The 27,545-nt window shown below is 34.2% G+C and overlaps 1 protein-coding gene across 2 annotated transcripts in view; it reads left to right on the top strand.

Annotated features, from left to right (window-relative positions):
• The window catches only part of PPP1R3A (protein phosphatase 1 regulatory subunit 3A), a 40,622-nt gene extending 24,003 nt beyond the window's left edge, over positions 1–16,619 (top strand). For both annotated transcript variants that reach the window (XM_027539576.1, XM_027539577.1), the window contains 3 exons: positions 11,143–11,201; positions 11,298–11,422; positions 13,338–16,619. In XM_027539576.1, the coding sequence (XP_027395377.1) occupies positions 11,143–11,201; positions 11,298–11,422; positions 13,338–15,719 (2,566 nt within the window). In that variant the 3' untranslated portion in view covers positions 15,720–16,619. The remainder of the gene's footprint in view (positions 1–11,142; positions 11,202–11,297; positions 11,423–13,337) is intronic.
• Positions 16,620–27,545: the final 10,926 nt, after the last annotated feature.

The raw sequence follows: 27,545 nt of genomic DNA, 5'->3' as shown, positions 1-27,545 counted from the left end.
GAAAAGAACAATCACATGCAAACTATACTGTCTTGGGAAACAATACAGGGCACAGATGCTCAGGGGAGTGGCTGCCACCCTAAGTTGGGCAACAGATCCTTTTGGGAGGTGAGGTTCCAAAAGATTTGATTTCACAGCCTGGAAGTCTCATGCTCCTTTGTCTTCCTTCCTGCTCTCAGCCCTTCCGAATACAACCTTTCCACATACACACTGGGAATATCAATTTACATTTTAAATTGTCTTTTTCTTAAAACAGTTTTCAAAACAATATGTAACACAAGTTCTGTAGAGCTTGGATGTCAAAGCTCGGTATTGAACAAACCAAGTATCTTAGTGATACTTATATGTAGATTTCACAGAGAAAACAGGTTTAATCAAGAGTTCCTTAATTGCAATTAGTTGGCTCACAGTCATGACCCTGTGATAATGACATTTTACACAACCACAAACAAATCAGTAATAAATAAAGCCTGAGAATTAGTATCCTTAGGAAAAAACAGATATTAATAATTCTCTGATAATATTTGAAAGGAAGATGAAGTATAAAATCCTTAGAAATTGCTTTGTAGGGGAACATGGAGAATCAGAATGTCAGAATTTTAAAGTAGTAAGAATCTCAGCTGGACAACCATTAATTTTTTGTCATCCATGGATGACAATTACTTCCATTAAGAGCTGAGGTAAAATAAGGACTTTAGACCAAATAAAGTTAAGAATTTTTTCTGGTATCTCTCTGATATACATTCTTTAGTTTTTCCTCCATCACTTAAAAACATTTACATTTCTCTCTTGCTAGAATATAATTGGCAGATTGTGGCAGAATAGTCCCTTGGACCAGGTTTACCTATAAGTTTTGTTTTTTTTTTTTTTTCCATTTAAAATTCATGGATTCTGGTTGTAATTGCATTGCTCCCAAAGCAATCTACAATATTTTTGTTGTTCACATGTGAACTTCCAAGATTTGACTTCATTACAGACTAGATTCTCACATTTTGGTATTCCTTTAGAAGACACTCTAAGGAGATCTCATCTCTATAAAATTGCACATGATGCCCAGATTTGATCACAGAATTAAATCCAAATAATTTTTTCACTCTAATTCATGTGGGATGGGGTGAGCAAGAAAAAAATAGTACCCACCACTTTGACATGACAAAGCAGATTTGAAAATAGCAATCCTTGGCAGAAGACAGAATTAGGAAATGAAGCAACTTTGGAAAAGTAACTTACCAAAGAATTCTTCAACAGGTTATGTTTTTCAGTTGCTTCTTTCTCTGCTATTGAAAGTTCTCGCATCAAGAAGGCATGGCACCATCATCGTCAGTATGTTTTCAAGATCAAGGACTGAAGCAATAGGCAGTGTGCTAAATTTAGAAATGCAGAAGATTTTTGGGAATGTAGCAATTCAGCTTTATGGAAAACAGGAAAGTGACTCAATAAAACCATCTTGTCACTAATGTGGTAGTATATACTCAGTTACCTGAATACTTAAGTCACTAGAGTTTACTCAAGGGTCTTATGTTGCCATGGTTTATGCTTACATTTTAAGAGTAATAAATTAACTTATATCATATGTGTTACACAATATATTTGCTCATCCCAATCACTTGTAGATATTGGTAATGTTTTTTCATTATTAAAAAGTTTTATCTGGACATAGTAAAATAATGGGGGAACAAATTATTGTATAATCTGCATTATAAATTGTACAAGACTAGTTGACAAATTGTAGTGGTAGGATTTCTGTAGGTATTAAATTTGAAATGCTAACTATAATATTTAATTGAGAATGTATCTTTGTATTGCAATGTTAATAGTTATTTCTATTGATTCTTCTAGCATTTATATGTCTTTTGACAATAAATTTTAAAAATTTCCAAATCATATTTCAAAATTATATTTATGGGATGCTATTAGTCATATAAATATGGAATTTTAAAGCAGAAGGCCTACTATTTAATATCAAAACTGAGAAAGGCAAATTTTTTCTATTTTGAACAATAAAGGAGTTGATAGGTAGTGGCTGCCAGGCTGCATAGAGAATGGTCAGCAGGCTCAATCTGGACTCAGCAAGGAAACCCCTTGATCTGTTATCAGTGCTTGCCATGGATGCTAGAGAGGGAGGCCAGTGTGAGAGTATTGTATTTGATATCCCTAATCTAATCCGGAGCTTTCACTTTGAAGATAAGGAATGTGACGCCCACAAAAACCATGTTCTTCAGCATATTAATTATTAGTCCCCAGATTCAGCATCTTAAGGAAATACAAAGTCATTTAAAAATGTTTATGTTTTCTCTTTGAGATTATTTTTGCTTCATTCAATCCAGCATTATCATCAAGGAACTGAATATTAATGCATGTTTTCATCCTGAACTCCTTCTGGCATTGTGCCTTTAAACTTTTTTTCCTTAGACACTTTTGTTCACAATTAGACATTTATTGCTCTAATTGTCTTTCTTTTGATCAAATATTTCTTTTCTGTTTTCAGTTTTATTCCTGATCAAAAGAAGACTACTGGTGTTTTAACACCAAAGGATTAGATACTGAGCCCTTGTAGTTGGTTAATGTATTATGAACTTCACTTCTCATTAAGTACAAGTTTCTGCTCTCCTCCCTCCTCCAAATCATAAATGGCTGTAAAATGTCAGAACACAAGAAAGTCCATTTTTAGCGAAATGTCACAATGAGATTATGAAAATAAACAACATATAATGCATAATTATTTATTTCAGGAAAACCTTTTCAGTATAAGTATCCACTTAGCAACGCCAATTCTAATACTGAAATATTCTTCTTAAGTGTCCCTTAAAAACTCTTAAACGAGGCACATATTATTTCTAACTTAAAAGCTCTCTGTTCATTTATTTTCCTTTGTTCCTTTAGGGAAGGAAGGTAAAGGAAATCAAATGAGAGCACCAGCTTTGAACAAAGAGGGCAGACTTAACATACTTTTTGAGGAGTTCAATATTGACTTTTTAGCTGCTTATCAGAACAAGAGGTGATGCCTAAGAATTCCAAGCTGGTTATCTTTAGTCAGTGCTGAGTACTTTCAAGCAGAGTTGTTATAGAGACACAAATGCAACATTCATGACTCATTTTGGAAATGATCCTTTTTTTATGCCAACTTTTTGATTCCTCTTGGAACAGAGTTACACTTCTACTAACTACAACCTAATCCTGACATTTACCCTGACTGGCTGGGTAATTCCATCACATTAGACAGATTGTGTGGAACAGGTTTCACTCATATTTTAAGAGATATATGAGCTTTTAGCACAATAGCATTACAGAAACTCAGGAAAAATGATATTACTACTTATACTAAAACTACTACATTTTGGCAGTGTTAAAATTAACCATAACTCTAAAAGCCTAAGTGCCACATACCTAGAAACTGCAGGAATATTAACAGGGTGCATAGATTCTGACACTGAATAAATCAATTGGGTAATAACAGAAAGTGTGAATTAGCATTCCCATGCAAACTGTGTTTGGTGAAGACATTTTTAAATAGAAAGGTACATTCACTGATGATCTAGTGATCTTTCTTTGGAGGGTGGCCTTCTGATAGTAAAGGTATGTTTTTAAAAAAACTAAGCAAGTATGTTATCATGGGCTGCCAGTTTTACACTTGAAAGTAACTTGTGGGAAAAATGGTAACTTGTGAATTAAAGACATGAGAGAATGGAGTAAACCTTAAAAAATATATAGATAATTGAAAGTAAAAGGAGAAGCATGGGAATTGGTTACTGCAGCAGTGGAGAACCAGTGATCAGCATGGTATTTACTACATGTCACTAATAATGATAATAACAATAGTGATAATAATAATAATACATTTATTAAACATTTCCACATATTGAGAATTATGTTAAATAATTTTCTTGTGTATAAGGACTAGGCAATAATTGGAGAAAAATGATACACAGAGAGCTTAAATGTTGTGTTGTGATTAAGGCTTGTTGGAGGTTGCATAGCTAGTAAGTGACTTAGTAATTGGTAAGTAACAGGAAAGACAGATTTGAATCCAGGTCTTTCTGCTTTTTTTCACTATGAACTGACTAAAATAAAAGCCAAGAAACGAGGCATAACCTACTGATGCCCTGTTCAGGCACACATACCCTAAAATAGAAAGGAAGGCTGAAAAGTGTCTACATGAGCACCCGAGAAGCAGATTACCCAGCCTGGAAGACATCAGAAGTCAGCCAGCAGACTAATTCAAGAATGCCAATTTACAGAACAGGAGCCGCAGATGGCCACTGACTTAATTCTCCCTTGCTTAGGTCTTGGAAAGGGCAATACTTGGTTTCTAAGAACCAAGTATTCTTGAACTTGTGAACTCAAGAACACAACCAAGGTTAGGTAGAAAGAAGGCATCTTTAAAATCTACATCCAGGCAAGTATGTGTGTATTAGTTGCTTAGCGTGGCCGACTCTGCAATCCTATGACCTGTAGTCAGGCTCCTCTGTCCATGGAATTCTCCAGGCGAGAATACTGGAGTGGGTAGCCATTCCCTTCTCCAGGGGATCTGCTGGCTCAGGGATTGAACGTGGGTCTCCCACACTGAAGGCAGATTTTTCACCCTCTGTGATACCAAGGACACCCCATATCCAAGGAATCGATCAACAAATCACACTTATGCTACCAATTTGATTCCTCTTCACCCTCCTAATTGCCATGACTTTTATCATCATTTGTGCCTGAAATATTGCAGGAGTCTCATGACTTAACCTTCCTGCTTCACTATGGCTTATCCCATCCAGGCTCTCCTAAAGAGAGATCCTTAAGTGTACTTCCAGAGATTGGTCCCTAAATGTAAAACCTACCCTGTCTCTCTCCCATTTAACTCCTCCACTGCCCGCCTTATCACTGCCACCCCTCCTCAAGCATTGATTTAAAAGTAAATAAAGAATTCAGACATTCAGTTCCACTTTTCCTGGCATACTAAGTCCTTTAAACCTGACTTAAACTAACCCCAGTTCTATTCCTTGGCATTAAAGAACAAAACACAAACCACAGCTCAAACCCTCTGAACATCTCTTTGTTTCTAGATGGTTCTCATCTTTTTGTGCTTTCTTACCTTTAATTCTTTGACCACTTCTTATTTTTTCTGCCTGGAATGACCTTATCTTTTTTCTCTAGCTGAGGAAGTCCTACTTCCCATAAACATAAATTTTCCTTTGTGAAAAACTTCCTGATTCCTCCAACTGAGTGCTCTCCTCATTCCTGTTCTTTGTTCTCTGGAAAATATCATATCCCATTATTTATTATAAAATTTATCACATTATAATAATTGCCTGCTGATGTATCTATTTCCATCATTACATTAGAGCTTCCTTGAGGTAATTATATATATACATATATAATTCATCTTGGATTTCTCAGTGTTTATTAGAATGTATGGCATATAGATTTCCCAATGTTTATTAGAACTTAGGGCATAGAGTGGGTGCTCAAGAATGACCTGTCTTAAGATTAAATAATACTAATGACTGACTATAGTATATATTTAAGGTACACTATTAATGAAGTATCCCTCCACAAATGACATATCCTTTTGACTTTTTAATTTCTAAATTTATACTAGATTTAAATTTTTTAAAATTATTTAGGCCCATAGTTAAAAACTTTGCCTTTTAACTTTGGAGGGGGAGGTACTTCAAAAACATTATAAGACAGAAAAATATGCATGCTTTATTAGAATTTTTATGACACTGACTTTTTTTTAAATTTTATTTTATTTTTAAACTTTACATAATTGTATTAGTTTTGACACTGACTAATGAGGAAAGAAAAGAAGAACAATGTTATGATAATGCTGATAAGAGGCAGACAGACAGGAAGAGTAGAAAGGACACTGTGCATTTATTCAGCACAATGACAGACACTTAACCACTAGGAAGACCAGTAAGAAACTCCCCTGCTCAAAAAGGACTCAGGGAAAAGAAAATCTCTTTAACAAGCGCTTCTAGGAAAACTGGTCAACCATGTGTAAAAGATTGAAACTAGAACTCTTTCTAGCACCATACACAAAAATAAACTCAAAATGGATTAAAGATCTAAATATAACACCAGAAACTATAAAACTCTTATAGGAAAACATAGGCAGAACACTCTCTGACATAAATCACAGCAAGAACCTCTATGACCCATTTCCCAGAGTAATGAAAATAAAAATAACAATAAACAAACGGGACCTAGTGAAACTTAAAATCTTTTGCACAATGAAGGAAACTATAAGCAAGGTGAAAGGCAGCCTTCAGAACAGAAAAAAAAATAGCAAATGAAACTACTGATGAAGAATTAATCTCCAAAATATACAAGCAGCTCATGCAGTTCAATACCAGAAAAATGAACAACCCAATCAAAAGTGGGTCAAAGAACTAAGACATTTCTCCAACGAAGACATACAGATGGCTAATAAACACATGAAAAGATGCTCAACATCTCTCATTAGAGAGTACCAATCAAAACCACAATGAGGTATCATCCCATGCTGCTCAGAATGGCTGCCGTCAAAAAGTCTACAAACAATAAATGCTGGAGAGGGTGTGAACAAAAGGGGACCCTCTTACACTGTTTGTTGGAATGCAAACTGGTACAGCCACTTGGAGAACAGTGCAGAGATTCCTTAAAAAATGAAATAGACCTGCCATATGATTCAGCAATCCCACTGCTGGGCATACACACCAAGGAAACTAGAATTGAAAGAGACACATGTGCCCCAGTGTTCACTGCACCACTGTTTACAATAGCTAGGACATGGAAGCAACCTAGATGTCCATTGGCAGACAAATGGGTAAGAAAGTTGTGGTACATACACATAACGGAATATTAGTCAACTATAAAAAGGAGCACTTTTGAGTCTGTTCTAATGAGGGGGATGAAACTGGAGTCTATTAAACAGAAAGAGACCAGCAATACAGTATATTAATGCATATATATGGAATTTAGAAAGATGGTAATGACGATCCTATATGCAAGGCAGCAAAAGAGACATAGATGTAAAGAACAGACTTTTGGACTATGTGGGAGAAGATGAGGGTGAGATGATTTGAGAGAATAGCATTAAAACATGTATGTTACCATATGTAAAACAGATAACCAGTGTTAAGTTCAATGCATGAAGTAGGGCACTTGAAACTGGTGCTCTGGGACAACCCAGAGGAATGGGTGGGGAGGGAGGTAGAAGGGGTGTCCAGGATAGGGGGGACAGGTGTACACCCGTGGCTGATTCAAGGTGATGTATGGCAAAAACCACCACAATATTGTAAAGTAATTATCCTCCAATTAAAATAAATTACTTTTTTTTTTTAAAAAAAGGACTCAGAGTATAAAGGGGAGACTAGAAATTTTCTCTAACATATTTCATTTCTACCATGACTGTATATAGTTCTGGGGCCTATCATCATCAACCATAAAGTTCTTTGCCTTTATTTTCAAATTTTCTAAAGTTGTTTTAATTAAACCCCTTAACTGTAATTGGTCATATAACAGATACTTTGGGTTTTGGAGTGGGATTTTATCTATACACACCCTGTAACTTAGACCAGAGAGCAATCCATTTGTCCGAATATATTACCTGAAACTAGAATTTAACAATTTAGATATTTTAAATGATACAATAAACACCTGTAAAACAAAACAACTTATCATTTCCTCATTCCTCTCCTCTGACTCACCCCACTTTTACATAATCATAATCTTGAAAATCAAGCTTTCTTGTTTACATGAATGATATCCTATGTATTCCTTGATAAATATATTTAGATTATTTCAATAGCTTTTAGCACAATAAAAAAGAACCTACTCTGATGCAATGTTTTAGCACTGTTCATTTAATATTATATGTTGCTAAGATTTATCCATATCATGGTATGTCTCTGTGTATTTTAAATCAATTTTGAGTGCTATGTATATTTCTCTTGTGGTATACCAAGTTTTGTGTCTACTCTTCCATTGATAAACATTTGGATTGGTTCAATTTTATGTAGTTGATGGCGATCAACTATCAACTGATAAAATTGACAGTCAATTTTATCAGTTGAATAAGTATAAAATTAAATAAGTATAAAATAGCATCTCCTTGTGGTCTTGATTTGCATTTCTCTGTTTTTTAATAACGCTGACCATCCTTTATATGCTTATCAACTATGTGCATTTTCTCTCCTCTCCTCTGATTCTATTGAAATGTTTGTGCTTTCTTATTGCATTGTAGAAGTTCTTTATATTTCTTGACATTTATTTTGTGTTGATGCTGTACAATGTAAGCATCTTCTCCCAGTTTAGCTATATTTTTCTGTTATAAAGAGGTCTTTCAATGAACAGAAGTTTTAAATTTTAATAGAGCTAAACTGATAATCTTTTTTTAATTTTAGTTTATTTTCCTTAATTTTAGTTTTTTTTCCTTCTTTAAGAAAACATTTTCTACTCTGAAGTCTGAAAAATATTCATATATTCTACTAAGAATTTCAAGGTTTTTGACATGTAAAGTCTTAATCCATCTGGAATTGATTATTGAATATTTATTGTGCTAATTTCACTTTTTTCCCATGAGGGTAGTCATTTTCCTTATCTCCGTTTACTGAGAGGTCCCTTATTTCACTGATGTCTGACATGCCACTTTTATCAAATACCAAAGTTCTAGATATGTATGGATCTGTTTCTAAGCTCTCAATACTTTCCTGTCTCAGTGCCAATATAATTGTCTTAATAACTATATCCTCATAGAAGTATTGAAACTACATAGAGGTGCTTCCTCTACTATTTCTTAGAAGTAGACCAGCTATTTTTAGTCCTTTATTCTTCTCTTTAGAATCATATCTTCAAATTTTGTGAAAACATGTTTTGAAATGTTGATTAGAAGTCAATTTGTAGATCAAATTTGGAGATACTATCTTCATAATTTTCCTATCTATGAATATGGTATATCTCTCAATATTTTCTAGGTCTTTAATACTTATTGATGCAATTCTATTCTTTTCCCTGTAGGAGTTTTACACATTTTCTATTAGTTTTTTAAACAAATATTTGATATAATACTTAAATTTCATCTATTTTGAATTCTTTTTCTTGTATTTACCTCTAAATCTAAGATTTCCCCTCTATATTTCTGTCTTTACATGTTTTTGTAAGATATCAAAATAGTAATATCCACTTTGATACCTATTTGTCCTCACAGTGAGTTAAAAGCAAGTTCCTTTCCTTTTGATGAAATTATTTGATTCTGAAAGAAAGAATGGAATATGACTGGTGAGAGTCATATTCCATTTATATTCCATGAAGGCTTCCATATACAGAAGCCTTCAAAAGTATAAGTAATGTTCTAGTTCAGCAGAACCATGTCGGGAATTTGGTAAAAACAAAACCAAACCAGAAAAACCTGAGTTCTATGCTACTTCTAAGAGCTTGGCCTCTGTGATCTCTCTATTAGATTTCCAGAGAATTCTGATAGATACCAAGGTTTGAGAACCAAGGTTAACTCTTCAGATAGGTACTGTGTAAACAGAAATTTATTTTGTAATTATCATTTAAGTATATATATACATTAAATATTTTCTTTTACATGTAAAATATATTTCATTAAAATTTTTATGTAGTTCCTTTAAAAAAAGAAATTATTTTAAAAATTTAAGCATTCTAAAGAATTTAATAAGAAAAATGATTAATAACATTTTGTTTAGGCAAAAACATAAAGCTTTAATGATATTTTCCTCTACAAAGGAGATTTTTCAATATTGTTATTAGATGAAAGATAAAGAAAGAATACTTAAATGCTGTTTAATGGTTTATATATTTTAAAAAGTACATAGATTTTCTGGACATAGAGAAAGAAAAATGTGTCAACTTGCAGTTGGAGTCACAAAAATGAATCTTTGTATAATTATAGGTCTGATTAAACAATATAGATTATAGATTAAAACAGTATCACTTATGGTAATATAATATTTTCTAATGAAATTGGCTATGTAAAAACATTATTTTCATTTCGGGGCCCACTTCAAGGTAGAAAATAGTTTTGGCAAAGCTAAAATTGAGCATCATAAATGTTTACAAAGCTGAGTTACTTCTTACATGGTCAAGATGGAAGAATTTGTAATTTTCTTGTGATTTGTCAAAACAAGATTAGCCCTCTGGGGATTTGGATCAACACTGTCCATGCAATGAAAACTAGGTTCTATTATACAAATTCATCAGTCATTGTGAACTCTCTGGATTTCTTTTATTGCAGAAAAATCATTGAGAAAAGTCAGTAGGAGAAAATTCAGCTGAGATAGTACAAGAAAATGTGAATATTGGTCCAATCATTTCTGACAGACTGACTTGTGACATAACTATACACAAAGTGAGCTTTTCACTAACTATTTTCTTGCTATTGTAGTGGGCAAATTTAAATTCTTATACTTCCACAAATACACCTATAAACAGAATACATTTGAAAGGAAAAAGTATTTATCTTCCTCAACAAGTATGCAGAATATGAGATAAAAGCAAGTATAATCTGAATTATTTTAAAGAAAAAAAAATATGCTCCCATATGAATGACCAAAGTCTTGGCTGTAAAACTGGCCTTTGGCAATACACACATGAAGTCTTTAAACTGGGTATAAATTTAGCTGCCGTTTAGTTTCTGTTAAATTTGTTTGTTTTCTCCTTTTCTGGAGAGAGAGAGTTAATATTATGTCAGTTCAACTGGAAGAATTTTGAGTAAAATGGAACACAAAAAAATTAATAATTGGAACATTAGAAAGTAATTTCAATGACCACAACGGACTGTCAGTTCATAAAACTTCATCATTTAAAACAAGAGAGAAATATTTGGACTTTCAAAGTGAGAATTATGGGATAATCTAGATTTATATATATTTTTCCTTTGGCTGTATGTTTTAATATGAGTAAAATAATTTTATTTAGAATTATGGTATTGTGTAAATAATTTTTACATTTTTCTACAACTAATATACTTTATTGCATCATTCTAAGAGATCATTTTAATGAAAAAAACATACAAAGTACTGCAAGAAAATGTGAAAAGTTAAATAATATTTGTTTAGCTTGTAACTGGTTTGAATTTCCTATGATAAAAATGCTATACATTTATAGTCCCTGAAAAAGTGTAACATTTTGTTGTAAATTTAACAGTAAAGAAGAATCATCGGTAACATCAGATGAGAATAACTTTGAGAATTCAAAGGTTACAGGTAATATTTCTTTAATTTTTAAACAGAATATATTTCTTTTGTTAAAGCCTACAACTAGGACAATCTTACATAGGTACAATTATCTTAACTTTTCAGATACATATATCCCAACAATTGTTTGTTCTCATGAGGACAAGGAAGACTTGGAAACCAGTAATCAAAATGTAAAAGATGTAAACAGGGAACAGGATGAACGTAATGAAAAAGAATTAGAGCCGATGGTAAGTATTCTGGTTGCCAAGGTATTAGAGAAGATGAATCCATTTATGCTTCAAAGATGCTGCAATGTCTGCTTTTCAACAGCTTCAGCTAATATAATTTGCAAATGTGAAAGCATAGCCTATTCTGTCCTTGCGTCTCTGGCTTCATCAACAAGGCTAGTGATTTGATTTCAGTATGTTACTTCAGGTCTCTGCAGTGGCAAATTAATGACATTCATTTCTTATCTCTTTACCAGCGGCTCTGAGTAACAGTTTGTAGGAATTACAGAAGAGGTAGCGCTATCCTGATGTGCATTTCTAATCTTTGTGACAAGTGTACACTTATAAAATCGTCTGTAAAATGAGAGGGCTGGACTGGATGATTGTTAGGGTTCTGTCCAGTTCTACAAGTCTGATTCTTGCATTTAGCAGCTTTTTTTTTTTTTTTAACTTACTTCCATCTTCATGAGAATCTCTAAGTTCTATATCATTGGAAAGTATTAAATTACCAAATGAGGATAAAATAGCTTGTGCCACAATTTTTAGACAGGAAACAAATTTAGAACTGTACAATTTAGTATTAAATTTGTTATAAATTTCACGCTTCGTGAACATTCAATCTATTTGGGATTTTTAGGGGGATGGTTTAGATAGCATTTTTATCACAAAGAAAGAAATAGGAGTAAATGAGTCACATAATGCAATTTATCCTTTACTGTATTTGGTTGGAGCTCATATCATTAGGATACATGGATTCATAATCATCAAAGATTAAAATGACATTTGCCTCTTCAAGTGTCATTGCTGAAACAGAAAAGAAATAGAGCTCATCTCTTTCCCCACGACATTCCACCCTTTCTATAGTGATATGGAAGCTGCATCACTAAAGTATGCAATTTACTTTGCTCCAACTTTAAGAAACTACAAAGTTGTCACCCACTGTGTGAATTCTCACCAGCTGAAAGTTAACACAGCCATTTTTTTCAAACCACAGAATATAATGAAAGGACTCTGAAAAATCACATACTTCACCAATACACCTCATTACAATGAGCAGGCGCAAATATAAAGTTTGTTTAGAAGTTACTGAGATTGTACATCCAATAAATGAACAGGGAGCTGTAATTTAGATGCTAATTTGCTCCATGCTGACGTTAATGCATAAAACAATGAAGCTCTATAATAGATGGAAATACAACCAAATCTGTGGAACCCACAGGCATTGGCTTACAAGACAGCTGTGCAGTTGACAAGTAACATGAGCCTTATGTGAGAAGAAGGGGAAAACGTAAGATTTGCATATAATTATTGAGATCATGCAAATGTCAGTTATGAGGAGAAAAAAAAACACAGGCATCTCACTGTTAAATCCTGACAGTTGGCATCACTGAAGAGCTCAAATACATTTGAGTACCAGTTGGCAGAGGGTCATTAAAACAGAATTTGCAGAGACATTAACTCCCTCACTTTTCTTTGAGTGACGTTTTGCTATTAATAGTTTGCAGAGGCTTTGCAGAAAACATATTAATAAGAGAAACTCTAATAGGGGCACCTACAGCAAGTGTAAATGCGGCAAGGGGCATCCAGGAAGCCGCTCTCTAATTGATGAGCATGGAGCTATCAATGTGTATATCCTAAGTGAGGAGAAAGGGCAATGACAAGCAGGAATGGTTGAATAATACAATGTGATATTTGGAAGCTGGGAAGGAGAGTTATTAATTTTGGCCCCTTTTCTTATTAATCTCATTCCTAAGTCATAGCCTACAAGAATCTCCCCCAAACATTCATCTTTCAGAATTTGTGCAAAATCTACAAGTGAAATGAATCAAGGAAATCTACCAGATAATTATTAGTCAAGTTAATGAAACCTATCTAACTTGCTTTGTATATTTAAAAACAATAAAAATCATTATTTTTGTTGTTTTTATCCCTTAAGATAAACCAACACTTGCTAAGAAGTACTGCTTCTGGAGATGAAAAGAATACAGTCAATTTCCCAAATAACGCTGAGAGGTTAGAGAAGAAGCAAATCCATGATGATGTATACACTGACTTGTTTAAAAGGCCTTCGTCTTCAAGTTCATCAGCAGAAAGATCCTTAAAGGGAGATTTTTACCACAAGGAAAAATATTTCTCAGGAAATGAGCACACTTATCCACCTTCAGAGGAATTTACTTCAGATACAGGAGAAATCAAGCTGTCATTGGGAAATACTAGTAGTGATGAGGTAGTACAATTACATATTGGCAGCAAAGAAGTACTGGATGATAATGCTAATCCAGCCAAAGGGAGACGCAGAGTGCAAATGTCTTGTCCCTCTGCAGACCAACTAATGGCAGACAACCTTAACAAAAAACTTGAAGGAGAAGCTAAAGAAATTGAAGTAAAAGATTGGGAATGTTTAAGAGGTGACTTCCGCTTGGATTTCCATTCAGAAAAATCGATAGAAAAAGGATCTTCCAAGAAAGATTATGGCAATGGTAAGAATGAGGAGGAGGAGCAAAAGATATATTTAGGTGTAAGTGAAAAACAAAGCAAAAGTTTTCAATCAGTCTTACATGACCAAGAAAGAAAGATGAGCCACTCTGAAATAAGTGTGGAAGGGATGGGAGCCAGTAACAGAGACCTAACTGCTCTGCCGAGTAAAGACACCAAAATTCATGACCAGTCAATCAGAGCAGATACGTTTCATTCACCAAGGACAAATCTAAGCCTGGAGGAAACTGTGTCAGCAACCTCAGACTCTGATCTCTCGGCTAGCAAAGGCACTGCTCTAGGAGGAATGCCTGGTCAAGCTGGTTCACCAAGAAATGCAAATGTTTTGAGGAATAAGTACCTTTTCCAAGCTGAAGAAGAAAAATCAGTTTGGATTAATCCTGAAGATCAGAATAAGAACACACAGCATAAACAAAGTTGGAATGTTCTGGAAAGTCAGGAAAGAGCAAGAGGGAGTAAGACAACTATAACAGAGCAGTCCAAAGAACAAGCAGATTGTGAAGACACGTGGGGGAAAAGAGATGACACAAGGAGCTTGAAAGCTAATCCTACAGAAGAATTGTTTACCTGCCAAGAAACAGCAAGCTGTGAACTGTCTTCTCTAGCTGATCATGGTATTACTGAGAAAGCAGATGCAGGTACAGCTTATATAATTAAGACAACATCGGAAAGTACTCTAGAATGCATGTCTGCTAGAGAAAAAGCAATAATTGCTAAGCTACCTCAAGAGACAGCACAAAGTGACAGGCCCATCGAAGTAAAGGAAACAGCGTTTGATCCACATGAAGGGAGAAATGATGATTCACATAATACCCTTTGTCAACGAGATACAGTAGGTGTAATCTATGACAATGATTTTGAAAAGGAGTCATGTTCAGGTATTTGTAATGTACATGTAGATGAAAAGGAGAAGGAAGAAACCATAGCTATATACAATCCTGGGGAGACACATGACAGGAAGAAATGTGTCATTGGGAATACAACATCTGGAGAAGAATCCTCACAGGTCATTACAGACAATCAAAAAGCAGCCTCAAAACTAGATTTACATTTGGGAATGTTACCAACAGACAAAAAAATATTTCCAGAAAATAGAGATCATGAGCAGGTCCAAGAATTATCAAAGAAAACAATTATAGATGTCATTATTCATTCTTCTTTAAACTCAGACACAAATAGAACTTCTCAGAATGGCTCTCAGGTTTCCAATCACCATGCTAAAAGTTCAGTGTCATCTCACGAACAGGCCACTACTACAGGGCATGCAATTACTACCATGACTCTCCAATCTATTTCTTCTAAATCAGAATATAATTGTAACCCAACAAGTGAAATCCAGGGTACTGAAAAGCACTCTCATCCTGCATCTCCACTGGAAGAAGTTTCCGAAAGTTCAGGAATAGTGACATCAGATAGTACAAAGGAAAGATGTATAGGCCAGATTGTCAAACAAGGAGAATGCAGTGTGGAGAAACCTCTAGGGCCAACGATTTTAATCAGTGAAGCTTCTGAGAACATAGAAGGGGTAAGGCATGAAAATGAAGGATTAATAAACTCTGGACAATCACTGTACTCTTCAGGCGACAAGGAATCTGACAGCCCTGCTTCTGATAGTCTCCCTGCCCAGGAAAGTCAATCTCAAAGTGAATCTCTGCTTTCAAAATACATCAACTCTAAAGTACCTTACTTCCTTTTGTTTCTGATATTTCTTGTAACCATCTATCAGTATGACTTAATGATTGGCTTGGCATTCTACCTTTTTTCATTGTACTGGCTATCCTGGGAAGGGGGAAGACAAAAAGAGTCTGTTAAAAAGAAGTAACCTCAGCACTATTATTACTCTCTCTTAAAAGATAAGCTATTTAGCCCCAAACGTTTGGATTGGTGAAAGAGACTATTCATTGTTCAAAGAGCCAGTGCAGTTTTTCTCTTGAAGGATCATTTAAAAAGGAATGCGTATGAAGTTTGCTCCTTCATATAAGTAATTATTCTATATAGGACCATTATATTTGGATCATTAAATACCTATATGAATATGAGATCTGAAGCACGTCAAGTTGAAATTAGGTACAGCTGTTGCTCCTTAGCAGGCTATGAAGTTTCAATGCTTCATGTCTCTTCACTACTTAAAGTGCCATTTCTTGCATTCATTTCTTTTGCAGTAAAGCTTCATTTTTTTCCCTGAGCGTATTTTTCCCTCTGTGGTTTTTAAAAATAGATAAAACATGGACAATGACAGAGGACTTTTTTTGGTCTTTGAATATTGACTATGAAATTTGCATTTACCACTGTATCATTTATCAGCACACTTTGATAAATCAAATCTTTCAACTTTAAGTTCATATTTTTAAAAACAACATCCAAGCGTGGATTTAAGTTGAAGAAACACATTGTGTACCTGAATAACAATACACATATATACGTACTATCTCCTGCATACCTACAAAATCAGGACATTTGTAAGCCAAATTTGACAAAGATCAAAACAATTAAGAGATGATCTTTCAGTTTTGCAAAATTTGGGGGATGGCCTTTCTATAAGCAATATTTTTTCTCTTTTAAAGGAAGATTGTACAACACAGTTGAACAACTTTGACATCAACTATTATTCAGAGTTATAAATTTAAATTAAAAGTTCCACAAACATTGCTTCAGAATGAATTTGTACCTATAAAGCATAAAGCATTAAATGATAATAATTAAAAAAAGATTTACAAATGGACTACTCGGTTTTTGTTGTTTTTTTTTTTTGTCTTCAAGCAAATTTTTTAACTTTCCTTACTATAAAACAATAAATTATTCCCCAAGGTGCTTTAAGAGAATAAACAACTAATCGTTGGTAATAGTCATTATATAGTTACCAAGTTGTTAAATGATATCTCAAATTTTAAAAAGTCAAATAGGCAGACAAGGAGATCTTCTGATAGAGAAATGAATATCCAATATACCAGTGACTGGTTGCTGCTATTAGCTATGGCTAAGTATGTGAAATAATGGAATTAATCATTTTAGTCACATAGGTATAATAAAAATATTACTATACAATCAGTTTCAACAACTATTTATTAAATGACTAAAATATGCAAAATCTTGTGCTTTGTTCTACAGTAGAGCACTTCCTTTGATACCCCAAACAGCTAATCCTCAGGAAGGAGGCATTAATAAGTAATTTGATGCTTTTGACTTGGTCAGAAATATGGGACAGAGTCACACTGAGGGAGCCCATTTGGGTGATTTCTTTTTAACAGGAACTTCTTTCATAGAGAATGTAACATTGATCTTCAGAGAGAAAAGGTAATCTGTTTATTAACCTATGAAGGTAATTCAATGACTAACACTTGTATATACCATCCCACACTCCTAAGAAACATGCATGTATGGGAAGACAACACGAGAATGAAGCATTTAAACTGACTTTCATATGGTAGTAGATAATTTCCTTAATTTTCTTAGGTTTAAGATAATATTCTTAATTTCTTAATTAGGTACACAACTATTTCCAAATCCCCTAATTGCATGCTTGACTCAAGTCCCATTGAAATTGAATGCTTGACTTTAACTTTTTAGTTGAACAAATACAAACATCCTGAAGTAGAACTGAGGGCAAATATTTGATTGTTTGAGAAAGCATATTTTCATTAAATACAAGTGGGATACTGTAGGCTGTACTTAGAATATTATCTCTAAAATTGCTCTCTTGATAATTTTGTTGACAGGTCTATATTACAACAAAGTTAAGGTTAGCATTTCTTCAGTTCTGAATGACTTGGTTTTTGCATTCTACCTTTAAGAGTTTCAGTCAATATGCAGTGTCTTATTAATGCAAAGAACACTATATTACTTATGAACACAGGTGTCTGAACTGTAACTATTTTCTTATACATAAAAGAATGTAACGTCTTTAATCTCTTTTATTTGACTTTAACATTAACTTACTAAACCTTGTCATGCATATTTGCAATACTACAAAGAAGTTTCCAAGGACTTAAAATATGTCATGTGTACTTCAGTGCAGGCAAAAAAGAAATAATCGGTGGTTTAACTGATTTTCCAATGACCACTTGTGAAGAACTGGAAATAAAATCATAAGAACCATGAAACTATTGCTAGGTGGAGGGGAGGTAGATTTTTGCAACCCATTTTGGTCACATCACTATGTTGAACAAGAAAAGTGGATCTCAGGAAGAACCGGCAGCCTCTGGTTAATAAAGATTTTACTCCGAACTATCATAACAAGGGTCACCTTTATAAGCTTAGCTGCCTTCATCATGTCCCCTCAAGTATTGGTTAAGAGCCAAAAGAGGATGTGGCATGAGAATAAACAAAAAGAAGTGTATTATTGCACGTCTGTTTCTTTAGTGGGTACGAAATGTGATATAATAACCATCACCTTTTATCTTGCTGGGCTGCTGTCTATTAGGGGCAAAGTTCTAAAAATTAATTGATGAGTCAAGCAGGTATAGGTAGTACAATTAAATACCTTTAAAAAGTCACATCTACATAAGCCACCAACATCTCAACAAACTTTTCAATGTAAGAATAAATGAGCCAATGAGATGACATTCATCTCTCAACCTTCAAGAATATTGGCTTAATACTATATATATATATATATATATATATATACTATCATCATTTTGTAAGAGAGATAGGATCATTTTTTGTATGTTATCATAAACCAATCTTCTGGTTAAATGGAAAACATAAAAGTATCTGGAGTAGATACAGGGAAATACATAAATTTTTTCCCAGATAGCACTCAGCATACTTTCTTAGTAATTTTTTAGTCATGGAATATTATTTTATATTGCCAGGCCTGCTGTCTTTATTAGGCTCAATTTTTGCATATAAATTTTGGCAAAAAAGCAAACAAAACAAAACAAAAAACTAGCAGGAGAACTAGTGAAGATGCAGGCAGGAGAGCAGCCACCCCAGAGTCAGGTCATCTGCTGAACTCTGAAACCTTTAAAATTTTCAGAGTGAATACAGAAATTGAACTAGGCAATAAAGATGGTGGTTTGCTAATTAAGTTCTGTCTTAGCTGATTCTGTGGAACTGAGGAATAGGATCTACCGTGATTCTGCAACAAGGTAAGAAAGAATAGGGAAGCACATGTTCTTCCAACATCTACACAGCTGTACTCCTACATAATAGAACAGCTTAAAAAGTTACTTTTATTTATTTAATTAATTTGCTTAATTTTTTTCTATTTCAGAAATAATTCATAATAAAACTCAGAGATGTAAGTTACTTTTCATCTTTTAAAAATGGATTCAGTCACTAATAAAATATATTTCCATAATTTTACCCAAACCTCTTTAAGAGCTAATCAAATTTTCACTAGCTTTGAACATGTTTTACAAGGAATGTCATTACTATACTGTGCTAAAACCTTATTAAGCAAAAAACTCTTTAAGAAGTTCAGTATTGTTATTTGTGTCAATTCTATATTTGTTAGATACCTACATACTACCTTCATTTGTCAGACATGAAACAATGTATTATATGAAAATTTAAGAAAAAATGAGCTAAGTCTTTTCCTAATATATTCAATTCTTTTGTTCAAGATAATAAAGAGTAGCATGGGTAAGTCAAAAGTGAATTACAGAGAAATCATTTTTGTTTGGCTGAGATGACACCAAGACCGATTTTGCAGCATACTTCAATGTCTAGTTAAGTTACTGGTCTTGGTTGGAATCAGTGCATTGTCCTTATTACCTCATCTGAACCATGCAGCCCTAATATCCATCGCTCTTTGCCTCAAGTCTTCTGTCAGTCAAGCAGCTCACACTGTCCCAAGGACATGCTGTGTTCATCTGTTCCTCTGTGTCTGCTCATGTACACCCCTTTGTCTAGAAGATTTCAGTTAGCTTTCCTCCTCTCCTCCTTCCCAACTCTGTACATTTTTCTATGTACTACTTTAATCCTTTTGAAGTCTTCTACTATTTCAGTTGGTGGTATCTCTTCATTTTCAGGTCTCTTATGACACTAGTTGTTGTGCATGCACTAGTAATTTGACTAATTATCCTAACTGACCGCCTGTTTATTTAGGAGAGGAACATGACTTCTTCCATCCTATCACTTCTCAAGGTCTAGTTTGTAGGAATCCATAGTCAATACTTGTGGATAGAATAGAACTGTAGCAATGTCTTTTTCCTATCCTATCCCTGAAATGCGGACAGGATATTCTGACATCTGATTAGCAAAGCTAAAATGTTTTTGTATTAATAAGCTACCAAATACAATGTAGAAAAAGATAAAGAAAATGTACCTACAAGACAGAGTAGTGCAGTGGATTGGGGATGTGGGAAAGAGAAAAAAAATCTTTTCTCTCATACCTCTTAGCAATTAAATTGTTTTTTATATTAATTCTTCCTGGCACAGGAAACATTCCCTTCATTCTATTTCATGGGAAATATTATATAATTTGCTAAAAGAATAATAATGAATACCGTAATTCACTGGCTAATGTGAAAACTAATAGAACAAGGCGTGTCTTCAAATAAAGAAGCTTAGTAGATTAAAAACCAACAGACATCACAAGGTATAAAGTGTAAGAAACTCAATCTTCCCATCTGCTGCCATGCCCTTCAAAAATGGCTGATCTCTCAATTTCACACCTGTTCTGCATGTCAACTTTTAGGATACGCAAACAGAACAACTAGCAAAGATAGTAAGTGGATTTTTTAAATGGAAACATTTCCCTGATTAGCAATGAGATTATCTATATATAACTCAAACACACACACATATGCATGCACACATACACACACATAAATACACATATTCTAAGATCTAATAAATGACAGTAGTGATAGTAAATGAGTAAACAGTCTACTAATATCATATGGGGTGATATAGTAGTGAATATAATATAATATATAAAAGGTTTATCTTTTCTTTGAACAGACTCATTCTATTATATTTAGATATGAAGTTAATTTTATTGATTGATTGATTGATTGATTTTTGGCCATAGTACTCAGTATATGAAATCTTAGTTTCCCAACCAGGGATTGAATCTGTACCCCTTGTATTGAAGTGTGGAGTCTTAACACTAGACCATCAGGGAAGTTCCTAAATATGAAATTAAAATAACACAAAGCTATGCCTGTTTAGCAGGTAGAGTCTAAAGGAAAGCAGTATATGGCCTAGAAATGTAGTAGCAAGGCATTTAGCAGCCTAAGACCATTAGACCATTTTTTAAACTCAAGATTTTTTTTAAAAAGCCAGATACATGTCTAGTCTATTGTAGAATTCATCAATATTATGCATCAGTTGACTTGGTTCTGAGTGGAAGCAGATTTAAAATTCCCTAAAGATACACTCTATAAAACATAATATCAAACAACAGAGACAGCGGGTTTAAAAAAATCACTATACAAGGTTAGAAATTCTCTTTGTAAACACTTAACCCATAACCCACTTTTAATAATTCTATGTAGGTAACTTTTATGTACAGTTAACAAAAATTTTTAGCATAGAGTATTTATGAATATATCATACATCTAAACCATTTTTATACATATAGTCTACAAATGATATTTGCTACTACATATTAAGTAATTCTTCAGTTTACCCATAAATCTTTGGGAATTCAGTTGTAATTTTTCATTACACCTGAATTTTCTGTGTTTAATGAAACAATTCTAAGCCCTACCTAAGAAAGAGAATAAAAGCTTAAGAAAAGATAATTTATTTCCTATCTTCACAGATATGAACACGTATATTTTAAATATATCTTTACTCTTTGAAAATTGGAAATAAAAATAAGAGATTATAAATGTCATTCATATTTATTTCATAGTCTTTAGTGTTTGAGATCAGGCATATTTTAAGCCTTTTTTTCCTACCATTTGAATTCTTTGGCCTACATGATCTTACTCCCATGTTTAAATTAGTATTTAAGTGCAGCATGTTAATGTTTTATTACATGAATAAGTAAAGAAATCAGTTGTAGCCTGAATCTTTGAGTATAACATCTATATTTGTATCTTTATTGATCTATGCATGTGAGGTTCAACTTTTAATGATAATAAGTAGTAATAGTTATAATGACTATTATTATTACCCTATAATAGCCAACTCTTGAGTGTTAAATATAATTGGGCACTGATTTAAGTTCTTTATGTGAAAAACTCATTCATGTTTTACAACTTAATGAGAGAAGTACTATTACTTTTCCATTTTACAGATAGAAATAGATGCACAAAGGCTAGTTTTCCCAAGGTCATATGCTGGCACAGATTAAGACTCCAACAGTCTTTCCCCAGAGTTGATCCTCTTGAACATGGTACCATGTTGTTCCTTCAATTTAGATATACCAAGTTATCTTAAAAACTGTAGTTATATGTTACCATGCTGCATGGTGCCATACTAGTATATAAGTATATTACATACTGCGAGATATGAGTACACCATATCTCTCCCACAGATGATCATATCTTTGTAATGCTCTTATAAAGGAAGTTTCTAGAAATATTCTGTTCTCATCAATTTATTCAAATGACCTAAAAAAATACACATTGACCTTCTTCCAAGCCACAAGCTGGTCCAAAATCTTGCCTAGTTTGAGTATAGTGAAGATAGAGTTCAATAATTAATTGCAATATCTTGTTGCCAGTTCAACAGTAGAGGTAAGATCTAGGAACAGAAGTGGAACAAAGGAAGGACTATTTGGTCCTTTGAGGACTCTGCTTCTTATGCTCAATATTTCATAAATGTGTTATCTTTTCACCACTATAATTTTTGGTATCAAGGAAATCACAATAAAACCTTCCAAATGTCTGACTGTAACTGATGTATTACATAACAACTACAATGAAGATATATATTGATGTGACTGGTATAGTGCTTATTTATGACTGGTGTCTCAGTGTAATTATTACCAGCATTCCTTTCACTTTCAAAAGCAATGTGATTTGGATGAAAAATGAGGTCAGCCTAAAAGTCCAAGAAAATATCCTACTAATAGGTGTATTTCAGTCTGTGTCCAAGAATAAAGGGGGAACTTCCCATATGAATGCCATCTATAACCTACTGGCAGAATTCCTGTCCTTAGGTTTGTATAATATAATTCATATATACTATTCCCTGGTCAGCCGAGGTAAAGAAGAACAACATTTCTGCAGATTCAGTATTGCAGAGGGCAATTAAAAAAAAAAAAAAAAAAGTAGGGACGTTTTGTAAAGAATGTGCTGGTCAAAATCCATTAGAGAGAAGTCATTTACATTACTGACACTGGATAATCATAACACTTTGGAATCTGATACTATAGCCTAAAGCCTACTGAGACGGCTCAGGATATGATAATTCCATTATTCAGTATAGTAAAAGTAGGACAAGATGGAGGAGACTTATGCCAAAGTTGTGGAAGCCATTGCATGTTACTCAAAATTATAATGGCATATGTTGCTGGAAACTGTATTATGAGTATATGTATTGTTCAAAATTTGTAAAAGGAATAAAATTTTTGTGCATAAACTACATATTACTGACATTTAATAACCATGAAGCAAGACAGTAGTATTTTAACAGCAAAATAATTAAAATATAAACATTTTATATTTTAATTTGGGAAGATTTGGGAGAATGGCATTGAAACATGTGAAATGTCATGTATAAAACGAGTAATATGTATAAACGAGTAATGTATAAAACGAGTATAAATGTATACATGTATAATGTATAAATGAAACATGTGAAATGTCATGTATAAAACGAGATGCCAGTCCAGGTTCAGTGCACGATGCTGGATGCTTGGGGCTGGTACGCTGGGACGGCCCAGGGGGATGGTATGGGGAGGGGAGAGGGAGGAGGGTTCAGAAATTAATAAAAAAAAAAATAAATAAATAAAATATAAACAAATAATCACAAATATCCAATAAGAGACAAAGACATTTTAAGGCAAAATGAGTGTCAGTCCACCTACTTTTGGCCTTTACAATAACCTTCACTTTTGGCCTCACTTCACATAGGTGTGCTGTGCTAACACTGCGAATGATATTGGATCAGCATTTCTTTCACTTCTGCTTAAAGGGTGTGCATTGGAACCTTATCCAAAGAACAACTATCATAATTAAAGCTGCAAAATATATTCATAATGAATGAATGGCAAAAAGCTAGCATAGTTGTCCTTGTTATTTAGTCACTATTTTGTGTCTAACTCTTTGCAACCCCATGGACTGGAGCCCACCACGTTCTCTGTTCATGAGATTTCCCAGGCAAGAATACTGAAGTGGGTTGTCATTTCCTCCTCCAGGGGGGATCATCCTAATCCAGGGACTGAACCCACATCTCCTGTGTCCCCTGCATTGGCAGGTGGATTCTTTATCACCAAGACAGCTAGCAAGATGCATGGTGCCTAAAATAGAATTCTCCAAAGGTAGTCTTGCATCCTGAATGAATATATCCAAAAGTTAACTGTTAGAGTTCCCTGGATCTCAGTTCTTAACTCCTAGAAGAGAGAAATTTATTCAGATGTCCGTTCTAGATGCAATCCATTGTTTCCCAGTAACTGGAGGCAGAGGGTGATAGAGGGACTCACTGTAAAGGAAATGTTTGTGGGTTCTTGAAGGCAGGTAGGAATATGGAATTTGTAATGTGTGTTTCTAAAGTGCCAATTTTTATATTTTATAGATATATTTCTGCCTCTCTTTTTCATTTTGTAGATTTACATGGCCCAAATTTCTATAGATTTATAGTAGGTATTGATACCAGGTAAGGCAAGTTCCTATACATTGTTCTTTAAAACTCTGTAACTCTTGCCCTTTGCTGTTCTTCCACATAAATTGTAGGATCAGCTTATCAATGTTTCATTAAAAACTTAAATTTTGATGGAATTTTACTGAATGTACGTATTAATATGGGCTTCCCTGGTGACTCAGATGGTAAAGAATCTGCCTGCCATGTGGTTCGATCACTGGGTTGGGAAGATCCGCTGGAGGAGGGCATGGCAACCCACTCCAGTATTCTTGCCTGGAGCATCCCCAGAGACAGAGGAGCCTGGTGGACTACAGTCCATGGGGTCACAAAGAGTTGGACATGACTGAGCGACTAAGCATAGCACATACATTAATTTGAGGAGAACTGACATTAAAAATATTTTTTAAATGAAAATATTGTTTTTCCATCCAAAAGAATAATATATTTCTATGCATTTCTGTTCCTTCAATTATGATTTCAAAATATTCTCCATAAATGCATTGCAGGTTTACTATTAGATATACTCCTAAATCTTAGAGGAAGAAATGGCAACCCATTCCAGTATTCTTGTCCAGAAAATCCCATGGAGAGAGAAGTCTGGAGGGCTACAGTCCATAGGGTCACAAAGAGACAGACCATGACTGAGTGACTGACCACCACACTCCATAAATACCTTATGGATTTTTTTTTTTTTTACTATTTTGAATGAACCATTTTTCCTATAAGATCTTCCCTGGGGAAATTATTGATATTTTGTAACACTTGATTTTTATTTGTCACTTATTCAACTACTTTGCCAAAGTTTCTCACTAGTTCTACTAGTTATTAGTTTAATATTTTGGTCATTATGGCAATAATGCATAAAACACTATTGAGTTTTATATGTCCATTTATGTTATGCATCTTGTCAAATTCTATCATTAGTACAACTAGTTTGTGTTATTTTTAATTCACTTCTATTTTCTTTCTCTTGTCTTCTTGAGATAAATGTATATCCTATTTATTTTTAATCCTTTCTCTTAAAAAAAAGTTCATATAAACCAAATATTTTTAACCATGTTCAGTTGTTTTTGAGATAATTACCTATATCTTAAAAACATATATATGTGTATATACATATATACAATATTTAAACATTTTAATTCCCTTTTATTTCCTGTTTCCCATAATTTCCAGTGTAATTTAACACCTTAGTTATTTAACAAGACATTTAATTTTTTATGATTTTTTTAATTGGTATAAATTACGTTACACTATGCTAAAGCCTTTGACTGTGTGGATCACAAGAAACTGTGGGAAATTCTGAAAGAGATGGGAATACCAGACCACCTGACCTGCCTCTTGAGAAATCTGTATGCAGGTCAGGAAGCAACAGTTAGAACTGCACATGGAACAACAGACTGGTTCCAAATAGGAAAAGGAGTATGTCAAGGCTGTATATTGTCACCTTGCTTATTTAACTTCTATGCAGAGTACATCATGAGAAACGCTGGACTGGAAGAAACACAAGCTGGAATCAAGATTGCTGGGAGAAATATCAATAACCTCAGATATGCAGATGACACCACCCTTATGGCAGAAAGTGAAGAGGAACTCAAAAGCCTCTTGATGAAAGTGAATGAGGAGAGTGAAAAAGTTGGCTTAAAGCTCAACATTCAGAAAACGAAGATCATGGCATCTGGTCCCACCACTTCATGGGAAATAGATGGGGAAACAGTGGAAACAGTGTCAGACTTTATTTTTCTGGGCTTCAAAATCACTACAGATGGTGACTGCAGCCATGAAATTAAAAGATGCTTACTCCTTGGAAGGAAAGTTATGACCAACCTAGATAGCATATTCAAAAGCAGAGACATTACTTTGCCAACAAAGGTCCGTCTAGTCAAGGCTATGGTTTTTCCTGTGGTCATGTATGGATATGAGAGTTGGACTGTGAAGAAGGCTGAGCGCCGAAGAATTGATGCTTTTGAACTGTGGTGTTGGAGAAAGCTCTTGAGAGTCCCTTGGACTGCAAGGAGATCCAACCAGTCCATTCTGAAGGAGATCAGCCCTGGGATTTCTTTGGAAGGAATGATGCTAAAGCTGAAACCCCAGTACTTTGGCCACCTCATGCGAAGAGTTGACTTATTGGAAAAGACTCTGATGCTGGGAGGGATTGGGGGCAGGAGAAGGAGAAGACAGAGGATGAGATGGCTGGATGGCATCACTGACCTGATGGACGTGAGTCTGAGTGAACTCCGGGAGTTGGTGATGGACAGGGAGGTCTGGCGTGCTGCGATTCATAGCGTTGCAAAGAGTTGGACACGACTGAGCGACTAATCTGACCTGACTGTCATAGAACGTGGTTGACAGCCATTGTTTGAAGTGATATTTCCTTTGTGATCTACTGCATTGTCAGTGTAATTAGTCTATGTACACATTCTTTTTTGGGTAGAGTTCTCTATGTATTTATTAGGTCATGTTTCATAAATCTGTTGTTCAAAATACATTCAAAGTCCAGAAAATATCTCATGCACCTATGGTCAACTAATTTATGACAGAGGAGGCAAGAATATACAATAGAGAAAAGACAGTCTCTTCAATAAGTGGTGCTAGGTAAATTGGACAGCTACCTGCAAAAGAATGAAATCAGAACATTCTCTGACACTATACAGAAAATAAACTCAAAATGGATTAAAGACCTAAATGCAAGATGGGACACTTTAAAACTCTTACAGGAAAACAAAACACTATGACATACATTGCAGAAAGGACTTTTTTGACCCATCTCCTAGAGTAATGAAAATAAAAACAAAAATAAACAAATAGGATTTAATTAAAATTAAAAGCTTTTGCACAGCAAAGAAAGACATAAACAAAATGAAAAGACAACCCACAGAGAGAGAAAATATTTGCAAAGAAAGTGACTGACAAGGGATTAATCTCCAATATATACAAACAGATC

The sequence above is a fragment of the Bos indicus x Bos taurus genome, chromosome 4, assembly GCF_003369695.1.
Source record: "Bos indicus x Bos taurus breed Angus x Brahman F1 hybrid chromosome 4, Bos_hybrid_MaternalHap_v2.0, whole genome shotgun sequence".
Classification (NCBI taxonomy): domain Eukaryota; kingdom Metazoa; phylum Chordata; class Mammalia; order Artiodactyla; family Bovidae; genus Bos; species Bos indicus x Bos taurus.
The sequence above is the reverse complement of the archived record's forward strand: the minus strand, read 5'-3'. Positions and strand labels throughout refer to the sequence as shown.